The following is an 11,281-nucleotide window of genomic DNA, read 5'->3' as shown; positions in this document are numbered from 1 at the left end:
CTACAATAGAAATTCCAAAAGAAAAGATGATTTGTTCACACAGGTGCTTAACCATGTTCACAAGCTTTTGTTCAGCCCATTGTGCGGTAGACTAATATTTGATTTACAGAGCAGCCTGAGATGGAAAACTGAGTTTAAATAAGCTTAGCTGTTATTAACCTCAAACCGGACCTTATCATGGCTCAAACTGAAAAACTAAGGGGTGTAAATTGTTGTTCAGAATCGCTTTGTTGGGGCACACTGCTTTTGCAGTCAAAGCGCTGGGTCGGAGGCGGCTCTGGCTAAATGTCAGGGGCTGTGATTTTGCTTCTACACAGACAGTGGCTATGACCAAGCCAGTTAAAGCAACAGCCCGGACCTTGCTAATAAACAAGCTTGAACAATACCCACTGTCAGTTTTAAGTGAGGGTTTTTAAGGAGTACAGCAGTTCACAGCAAAAAGAGGTTTCTTTCTAAGAAACAGGACATCTCATAGTTGATGAAGCTTCACATTTACAAACGTTCTCAAAGATCACGTAGCAAATGAGGATTTTACAACTGTACTAATGTACAAAAACCTTCTAAGGTTTGTCCTTAGGCTTTTCCTACTTGATCCAAGTAGCTGATTGTTTTGTTCATTAAAACAGCGTTATCTCTTTTCAAGAATAATTAGAAATAGCTTAGTATTTCTTTTACCCAGGAAGAGGAGGAGGTTTGGAATTTAAATTACATCCAGGGACACACAACGTTTGTCCTGTGGGTTTGTTCAAAGGCCCACCTTTAACATCAAGGACAAGCTGATCACTGAGATAGGAGCTGATGGTTCCATTTCTGTTCAGCCTCCACTTCTGCCGGAACTGTCCGTGTTCGGTCCATAGAGCCACTTTGGCTCCAGGTGTGTCCCGGCCACCAATCACATCCAGGCATGTATCACTGGCCTAAGAGGATTAGGAAGAAAATTGGCAGCACTGTTATCTCGAATCAAGTGAACGGGGTCCCTTTTCTTTACACAACTCCCATCTAAAAAAGAAGAGTGTATAGCATAGTTACAATTCCACTAACTTTTTAAGTCTTCTTTATGGCTGAGAGAAGGAAATGGTACAGAAATAGATCTACTGAAATAGAGGTGCTCATTTTTTAAAAGGATACCTGCATCTGACAACAGATGGTCAATGAAGGTTTGCTGCATTACGATTAAATGTTTATTAGCATAAACGTATCGGATCACTGGAGCTTGGTTTTCCTATAAAAGCATCCGTGATGTGCTAGATAGCCATATGATAATTACTCTTAAGTGCTTTTCATTTTTGTTGATGAGAAAAAGGTAGGCAATCCATTGGTGACATAATAAAACTGGTGTTCTGTTCCCCAGAGCATCAAATGTAATGGAGCATCACAATGTAAACTTGGTTTTTCTAAGCTTTCTCCAGTAACAACTACTTGTACTACTGCTTCCTTGTGTATTTTGAAAGCGAAAGGTTCAACATGTTTAAATCACAGACACCTGATTTTACTTGGGCCACAGTAAGGAATGTGTCACAAAGCACAATGTCCAGTTAAATCCAGTGAGTTGTCACTGGTTTTAAAAAAATCATTTAGGCATATCCAGTGTGTGATAACCTTAGTTTTTCACTTCAAATAGAGAATTTTCCCATCTAGAAAATTCAGTTTCTAAGTCGATTTCACTGAAAAGCCTTAGTAATATACATCACAGTATCTGAATAATCATGCAACTGTTTCTAGGAAGGTGCATTATTTTAAGTATTTTTTTTAAATGTTTATACACTTTTTGAGAGACCGAGTGCGAGCAGGGCAGGGGCAGAGAGAAAGGGAGACAAAGAATCCGAAGCAGACTCCAGGCTCCGAGCTGTCAGCACAGAGCCCGACGCGGGGCTCAAACTCACGGACCGCGAGATCCTGACCTGAGCCGCAGTCGCTCAACCGACTGAGACACCCAGGTGCCCCGACCTTTTCATTATTTTATACTCCCATTTCATCGGGCAAGATTCTAGTTTCCAAAAGAAAAAGCCAAAAGGCAGGGCGAGGTATCAGTGGTTGGTTACCTTGGACTTGAAGAGTCCTCGGCAGTAGTGCCAAACCTGAGTGGTCTTGCCGCTATAGGGGGAAACGCACACAGATGTTGCCCTTGTGTCAGCGACATTGCCGGTGACGGTCAGGTACTCGTCCTGGGCCCGGTTCCTTATTCTGATGTACACTGCAGGCTAGCACAGGGGAGAGACCGCCAATTAGGAAAAAACATTATGAACCTGGCAATCAAGCCTTCCACAGGACAGCAGCTTAGAAGGCAGGCGGTGACGGAATTCGGCTTGCTATGCACTCGCGCCCTTCCTCCCTTGGGTCAGTATGTTTAAGTTACTATTTTTCTACTGACAGACCTCAGGTCTCTGAACACTTTTCTCAACACGGCCCTTTTGGAAAAGTGAAAGGTAATAGTTTCATTCATTAAAATGCCACATGGCAAGGGGCAGTGAAGCATGCCGGACTTGCTCAGTTTCATTCAGGAACCAGGGTGTCCCATCTGTGCTGGGAGAGCAAGGGGAAGAGGAGGAGGGCGAGATACTGCCCACCTACAAGGCTCTAACAACAACTTAGCGAACACTGCAATAATGAGACCCGCTGTTTGAGCTACTGTTAAGTGCCAAACGCCTGCTGTGAAAGTCTTGAAACACCCAGGTAGCTGAGGGCCTGAGCAGCTGTGGTAGTGTGTTTAATTTATACGTTGTGGACCTTTACACTTCAAGAGAAGAGACTATGTATGTTTAATCACAATGTGGGTATTCAAGAACTTCATCCCCTGGGCCTGGAATACATACACAAAGTTTTGAAATACAATATTAAATCTAGGACTTGCCTCTAAGGATAATAGTTAATATTTATTGAGAGCTTAGTATATGTCAAACAGCGTGCTAAAATAAATGCTTTCTGGGCTATTGTATTATCTGCCCAAGTCAATAACCAGAAGAACCCTTTAAGAAAGTACAATTATGAGCCAAATTTACAAAGTTAACACAGATGTGAAGAAGCCAGGTTGGCCTTCACCAAAACTGTCCCTCTTAACCATGATGCTCTAAGGTTTGCTTACGTGTACTAATTATCCTCAGACACAGAGAACAAGAGAAGGTGGTGGTGTGAATTAAGTCAGAGGAGGAAGGGACACAGCATAGGATGGAAACGCCCCAGAAACCATTTTTTCAGCCATAGGCCTCCTGTCTTAATGAAATAAAATACAAGACACTCCACATCCCCACCTTGGGTCATATGCTGGCACCCTAATCAGAATTCTGCTAGATAATAACAAACCATCTATTTAATAAGGAAGCACTTCCACTCTGAGGAACTCAAGTGCTAGGTAAATGCAATAATGTATCATGGTAAGCCCGCCATATTCTACTCTTTTGAAACTCGTATCAACTGAAAGCCAGCTGAATTTTGGTATATTGCTGCCACATTCGGCCTTTCTAAGGAAATAAACATTCTGAGTACTTAGGCAAATAGAAGGACACATTTGTATCTGGCCACTTAAAGCTGGTAAAAAAGACCTCTACTAGCAAAATGTTTTCAGTGCTTCAGAGCACTACCACATTCATACTGACACAGTAATGAATGTGCTTAAATATCTGTGATTGATAATAAGTTTATAGGAGGGATATAATTCTGTAAGTCTCCCACTGCCAATTTTTAATTCTTGAGGCTGCAGTACAGCTTTATTAGTTTCTTTACTTTGCACACAGAAAACAGGCGTGAGGTGTGACCTTCACAGAGGACACAATTCCAATTATGTTAGGACCAAACATTACAGTTTTAATCAATTAACTCAAGCAAAGTACTAATTACCCTTATTACACACTTGTAGTCTGACTCTTCTGTAATTACACTTTAAAATAGTGATGTGCATTATAAGTGCCTTAGTGACTTCCTAATTCCCAAACTCAAAGAGGATCGCATTTTAATTATTCCCGAATTTCTATACAAGAAGATGAATTACAGCAGTACCGAGAGCCTCACCAAAATGGAAATGACCCATAATAATACTGTTTTAGAAACCCAGAATTCCTTTGCTGGGTTCTAAAGCTGTGGCCTAAATAAACAAAGACAAAATAATCTATAAAAATATTCTTAAAATTGATTATTAAACCAGAATGGGAATCAGGTCCTAAAGCACAACACAATAACAACACAGTGTTAACTGTCAAAAAACTTTTATGTGAAATTAGAGGCTGTTGTTCTAGCTATCCTTGATCTTGGGACCCTGAACAATCACAAAGACCTTCTCCAGTAAGGAGCTACGTTTCACAAGTGAGAGGATAGTCTTAGTGTCTAGGTTGGCCTCTAAAGTTCCTAACAACATAGGATTAAGCATTATTATATAGTTGGGAAAAGCTAAACTGAATTCCCACTTCTGCCTTGCTTTTTCCTATGGTTTTCAGTAGGATTACCCACCGTCTCATGTGACCAGAGTGAGGAATAAGCGAGATGTGAAGGTCATGAAATCCTGTACCACCAACTCTTTGCCAGGAAAAGCCTGCTCACGTTTAGTGTCACTCAGAAGAGCATCTCTAATTCTCTCAAGGGACACTGATGAAGGAACTTTCAAAATAAATGTGTTCCTACAGTAATGTAAGCCAGATGTCGTGTCAGGCTTTTTACATACATGTTCTTATTTAATCCTCACAACAATACTGAGAGGTGAGCAAGGGGATCGCTGTTTCATGAGAGGAATCTGAGGTGCCAGGAAGTGAAGTGACTCACCCAAAGTCACACTGCTTACAAGTGGCAGAGCCAGGATTTGAACCAACAGAACCAGAGAGTGGTGGGAATGGGCACAGTGTGGATGTGTGTGTGGCGGGGGGCAGGGGAAGCAAGACCACTTACTGGCTGCCATATGTCCAATCTGAACATCAGAGCCTCAGCACTTCTATCCACTATGCCACCCTCAGCTCAGTGCCTGGAATGTATGGTGCCACTCTGTAAATGTTGATCTTATTTTGGACGAAGTTAAGCGTGTGGCTGCTCAACACAAATTTTAGAAAATAAATCTGGGTTCAAATCCTGGTTCTGACAGTTGGAGGACTTTTGCTAATTTGCTTTACCTCTCTGACCTTTATTTTCCCATCTGGAAAATGGGAATAACAACTCCTACCTTAAAGGGCTGTTGTTGGAATCAAGTGAGAAGTCTTTCAAATTAGAAGTCAAATGGCATATCCACTGACGATCGCGCCTGATCGCCTGGCTTGGCTTTCCCACCTTCTGTGAAACCTCCCATGGCTCCACACATGCTGATATTTCCTTTCTGTGACCCAGAAGCTTTTGAACGGAAGATTGACAAGCAGTGGGTGTGTAAGATCCATCCTGAGTTTTATTAAGTAGGGGAAAACATCCAAGTACTCAGAAAGTAAAACTAGGGCAGTCTCCGACTTCATTGTTTCGTTTGCTTTCCACAGACCTGATGATATTTATTTTTTCCATGAAAGGTCAACAAAGTCAGTAAGATTGTGGACTTAAACCTAAAACCCAACATTCACCTTAGACACAATTTAATGAATTGGTTAACATCTACACGGTTTCTCATCCTAATTTGATCCCCTTGTAACATAAATGTCAAACTAAATGGTCAATATTTCAGATGCTGTGGTTCATGACATTTGTACTAGAAAAATCAAGCTATTTTGGATCTTATGGGTTTTTTCTCTTCTCCTTACCTGCTTCATAGGACGGAGGGAACCAATTGTTTTCCATCCACTGAATGCTGTCCAATTTGGGATCTCATTAGGCTCGAGTAGGATTTGTCTTCCTAAGAAATTGGATCCTTCATAAGCTATCCATCTATAGAAAAGCAGGAAAAAAACAGAATACTTAAAAACAAAAAGCAATCTCTTATCAAAAACACCTTCTTGTGTACAAGGTTCATTCTTTAAAACTTCTGGGTGTGTAGATTTTCAAAGAAAAAATGTATAACTGTTTTTTAACAGAAAGGATAGGAGGGACTGGGAGGAAGCCCACTGCACTGGGGCTCAGAAGATTTGCATTCCAGTTAGGATTCTGGTTTCCTTACTTCTAAAACAAGGTTCCCTCCAGGTCTAAAATTCTGTGTGTCTTTGATAATGCTGTCTTTTTTTTTTTTTTTTTTTTTTTTGTAACAGTTTAACATTCAAAGACAGACCACAGCCTTTCCCTGTTACCAGTTACAAAATACTAGGTTTACTCTCCCATGCGTAGGCTCATCGCCGGGTGTCCTTCAGGGTCTCTCTAGGTGGTTCCAGGGAACTCCCAGGCACACCTCCTTCTATAACTTCTCCAAGGTCACCAAGGACAACTGAAAATTGTCTACAGAAATCCACGCTCTTGCTTTAAGGCCCAGCTCTGTTGCAAAGCCTGCTCATTGCTCTTCAGGCCTCCAACTGGGGCCAAGTTAAAGCATGTAGAAGCGTTCAGGGCCTTGAGGGGAGTCTCAAGACTTAAGTGGCCACATTCATTCTTTTACTGACTGGCATGTGAATAGTTGTAACTGAGATAGGATGGCCAACAAACTGAAATCATCATCTGGTCCTTTACGGAAAAAGTTGGGTGAGCCCTGATTTAGCTCAACAGCTAAGGGTTATAATAAACTGGGATTGCCAGGAAGATCTGAAATTCTCAGGACTCAACGTCACCACAAACAGTGCTTTCAGAAAGTTAAGTGTGGAAGATGAGCTGGCTACCTTGCCTGGTTCAGACAAAGCACTCTGCTTGCTTCCCACAATCAAGATCAGGCTTGGCCTGATTTTTCATGGAGAAAAGAATAGGATATTTGGCCTCCCCTCTGCCCCTTCTTGCGTACACGAATCTAAACTATGGAGAGGCTCATCTACCTCTCCAGCTGTGCAGACTTTTTAAATAGGCAGGGAAGTTTCAGTTATAAGGCAAGACTTCAATAAACTACACCGCACCATACATTAATCTTACTGGATTCCATAGCTAAAAAGCGTTAAAGCTTGACAAATTGGAGATATGGGATAATACGGGGATTAAACAAAACAAAATATGTCAACAGGGCAGCTGGCTGTGCATTAAGTCCTATTTTGAGCCATCTGCAGCCTAGGAAAACCTTCAGAAAGCATTCTCTATTCCCTACTCTGTGTACTGATTTTCTCTTAGAGAATCCAGAACAGGCAGAGTAGGTGGATAATAAGCGAAAGAGAAGAAATAATGTCAAGGTAAAATAGTACCAGTTTTCTACAAAAGAGTGAAATAAGAAATGGAAAGAAATTACAACAGGTGAGTCAATAATTATCAGTTCCACTTAGGAAAGTAAAGAAAAGTGTAAAAATGCTGTGAAAGTCGTATTATCACCAGGATGTAGAATTCAAAAGACTTAGTTAAGTGGTAAATAATATACTAGTATCTAGTATGGGAATAATTATGCTTAGAGAGAGTAAGTCAATTTATGGTTAAGAAACAGCAATGTCAAATGCTCTGAAGAAGAAAAATTAAATTGCTATACAGGTGACTATTCAAACTTCATTTATTATAATAGTTGACTTAATTTTCCAATCAATTTATATTCTTGGCTTTCTCTTCTGTTATCCCCAGGCACTTAAATAAGCAGAGTTGATTATCACACAATTTAAAAGTCATAAGAAATAAAAACAATCATCTTTATATTAATCAAGAGCTATGTGCGGTCTTTTAGTTCACTTTTGGTATCAAAACAGCAACAGTGCAGGAGGCAGGGCAGGCTCTTGTGCCACTCTCCAGATAGGTCCTGAGAAGCAGATCTCCCAGGAAGTCTTAGGGCCTCAACCTCTGGGACTCTCACTGCCAGGCCTCTTACCATTTTTGTTCTAAATAAATATGCAAGTTCATACCTAATTTATGTATCTGTCATTTTTCATTCCTTTTCTTAAAGCAGTCTCCCGGATTGTATAAGTGCAGGCCCCACACAACCTGGATCCACCCTGACAACCTGAATGGACAGCAACACTGGTGGGTGGGCTAGATTCACCAGAACCCTCAGCATGAAAAGAAGTACCCTGGAGCAAAAGGCTCTAGAACAAATAGGACGTCAAATCAAAATACAACAACACACTTCCAGTGTGAGAAATAGTCGGTTATCTTAGGCAGGCAGTGGTCTCAACCAGTCAAGGTCACCTGGTCCACCTACTCTAAGACACATGCTATCAACACATGGCAGCCCATCTCTCCCAAAGGGCTCTTCTCCCAGACTGCCGCGTGTTACTATATACTGGACCTAATCCATGGCCTAATCTTATGTAAACAGATACTACTCTTGTTACCTTGAGAAAGAAAAGGAGTAATAGCATCTCCAGACCAGACAACAATAGCAGTGGAGAGATAAAAAGCAACTGTGCTTGGGTGGCCGCATGGCTCAGCTGGTTGAGCATCCGACTCTCCTTGATTTCAGCTCAGGTCAGGATCTCACAGTCGTGAGTTCGAGCCCCACATCAGGCTCTGCACTGACAGTATGAAGCCTGCTTGGAATTCTCCTTCCCCTCCCCGTTCCCCCCCCCGCCCCCCGCCCCCGTCTGTCCCCTGCTGGCACTTGCTCGCTTTCAAAATAAATGAACATTAAAAAAAAAAAAAAAAAAAAAAAGCAACTGTACAGCTCTCTCCTAAAACAGTAAGTGAACCAGGCCATACCTTTGTCCCATACTTACAGTCCACTTTTTACCCACACAGACTGGGTGTAAAAGTGCAGGTCCTTGTTTAGAACAGAGTTCACAGCCTCTTCTAGATGTAACTCTCTTCCCTCACAGTGTTCCAGAGCAAAAAGGCTAATGGAGGGTTCTTCAAAAACCTAACAGCAAAAAAGAGAAAGCATCACCATACAGGGTGGCCAATCTCCAGTGACCTCCCAGTCACAACACAGGGTACCCTGGATCCACTGTATTCTTGAATGCATACAGTTTACTGCTCTACCCTCTAATGATGTTATAGTCAAAACTGCACAGGTGAGACTAAATTCTACTCATAATTTTTGTTCACGTTTTAATAAATTAAAATTGGAGTTTTAGAACAGCAATCTCAGTCTCATAATGGAAATGGACACTTGGTTCCAATTAAGGTCTGGCTGTGCTATATACGGACATTTTGGTCTTGCCAGCACTTTCAGCTGGTAACAGGATGAACATGGAATGGAACGGCACCATTTCCCCAGAAAACCACAGGAGCAGTCACTGAGAATCCAACACATGATGGCTCCAGGCTCTTAAACTCATTTCTAGGCGGAAGAAAAAGGCATTCTTTTTCTTTTTTTGAGAGAGAAAGAGAATGAGGAGAGGGGCAGAGGGAGAGAATCTCAAGCAGGTTCCATGCTTAGCATGGAGCCCAACATGGGGCTCTCAATCCCATGACTGTAAGATCATGACCTGACCTAAAATCAAGAGTCAGATGCTCAAGCAACTGGGCCACCCAGGCACCCCAGAAAAAGGCATTTTTAATTTAACAACAACCAAAAGCCAAAATGCACAGGGGCAGGAGTGATTTCTACATTCAAAGTAAGTATTCTCCAACTCCTTGTGTCAGAGAAGAACAGAACCAACTTTGCTCTTTTTCACTCATTGGTATATGCAAGACAGCATGCTAGAAGACTTTTCAGGGATGAGAAGACAAAGCAAGGCACCATCCTTGTGTCTGGGTCATTACTAACTAGTAACTAAAATTGGAGAATTGCACAGGTATTGAAATGTAATCCAGGGTAGAAAAGGATATGCTCTGTGAAAGTTCTCAGAATATAGAAGACTTGATGCTTTTTTTTTTTTTTTTTAGCAGAAAGGAGCAAGGATCAAGGAAGCTTCACAAAGGTGGATGTCGTGGTATGTGAGCTCAGTCTTCAAGGATGCCATGATTTGGACAGGCCCAGAGAGAATGGAGGGAAGGCACTCTATACGAAGGAAGGGAGACAGAAATGCATGGAACATGTTAAGGGAATAGCAAATAGATCCATATAACTAGAATAGAGTCCAAAAGGAAACAGTGTCAAGTACCCCCACTGTTTGCTAGGGGGTACTGAATTGTCTGCTTCTCCTTGTCACTAACAGGGCAGAGACAGATTTACTGCCAATGGGGAGTCCTTGAAGGCTTCTGGACAGGGGCCTAGGAAAGTATCTGTAATTGGTACATGAGAAACAGAGCACTAGCAGCAGGGAATGTGGATGTTCAAAGAACAGTAAATAAACAACTGACTTTGCATAAGAGCAAGATGAATTATGAAAGCATTATTCTTTGCAGCAGTGTTTGGAATAACAAAGGATACAGATGACTTAAATATCCATCAAAAGGAGACTGGCTAAATAAGTTATGGTACATTCATAGAGAAATACAGCTGTAAAAAAGAATAAGGAGATCTTTATGAAAAATCTCTAAGATATATTCCTTAGAGGTAAATACAGTGAACAGTAGTGTGGAATAGCATATTTCTTCTGCTTCCACTTGTGCATTAAAGGGAAAACTTATGCACATGCCCACAAATAATGTGCACGTGTACACATGAACAATTTTCTTGAAAGAAAGAAAGAAAGAAAGAAAGAAAGAAAGAAAGAAAGAAAGAAAAAGAAAGAAAAAAAAGAAAAGAAAGAAACTACTCCATGACTATCAGGAGAATAGGATCTGAAAGATAAAAGTGGGAGCTGAGGTTTTGACTACCTGCCTTTCGTACTTTTTGATTTTTGAAGCTTAGAAATGTATTATTTATTCAAAAATCTAACTTTTTAAAATGTTTATTTTTGAGAGAGACAGAGTGTGAGTGGGGAAGGGGCGGGGGCAGGGGGAGACAAAGAATCTGTATCAGGCTCTAGGCTCTGAGCCGTCAGCACAGAGCCCAACGCGGGGCTTGAACTCGTGAACCATAAAATCGCAACCTGAGCTGAAGTCAGACACTTAACCAACTGAGACACCCAGGTGCCCCTCAAAAATTTAAATCGGTGATTATTATGCACATTTTGCATGTATGTGTATTTTTTTTCTTTTTTTAAATTTATTTGAGGCAGGGCACACAAGCAGGGGAGGGGCAGAGAGAGGGGGAGAGGCAGACAGAATCCCAAGGAGGCTCTGCACTATCAGCTCAGAGCCTGATGTGGGGCTCAAAGTCACAAACCATGAAATCATGACTTGAGCCAAAACTGAGATGCTTAACTGAGACACGCAGGTAGCCCTGTGTTTTTCTTTAAATGGACTTTGGGAAATATATCAGACAACATGAGTGAAGAAAACAGAAATGGAAAGTAGATGGGAAAAATACTCCAGTCCCAAGAAAGAGCCAGACCCTAAAGTGTGTGTGTGTGTG

General features: G+C 41.4%; 1 protein-coding gene across 3 annotated transcripts in view; it reads right to left on the bottom strand.

The window, feature by feature from the left end:
* Positions 1-11,281, bottom strand: part of CRYBG3 (crystallin beta-gamma domain containing 3) — a 130,232-nt gene that overhangs the window by 1,564 nt on the left and 117,387 nt on the right. For all 3 annotated transcript variants that reach the window (XM_023238882.2, XM_023238885.2, XM_023238883.2), the window contains 4 exons: positions 8,655-8,794; positions 5,700-5,823; positions 2,043-2,201; positions 758-917 (listed from right to left, as the gene is read on the bottom strand). In XM_023238882.2, coding sequence (XP_023094650.2) covers positions 758-917; positions 2,043-2,201; positions 5,700-5,823; positions 8,655-8,794 — 583 coding nt within the window. The remainder of the gene's footprint in view (positions 1-757; positions 918-2,042; positions 2,202-5,699; positions 5,824-8,654; positions 8,795-11,281) is intronic.

The sequence above is a fragment of the Felis catus genome, chromosome C2, assembly GCF_018350175.1.
Source record: "Felis catus isolate Fca126 chromosome C2, F.catus_Fca126_mat1.0, whole genome shotgun sequence".
Classification (NCBI taxonomy): Eukaryota; Metazoa; Chordata; class Mammalia; order Carnivora; family Felidae; genus Felis; species Felis catus.
This window is presented reverse-complemented; position numbering and strand designations above follow the sequence as displayed.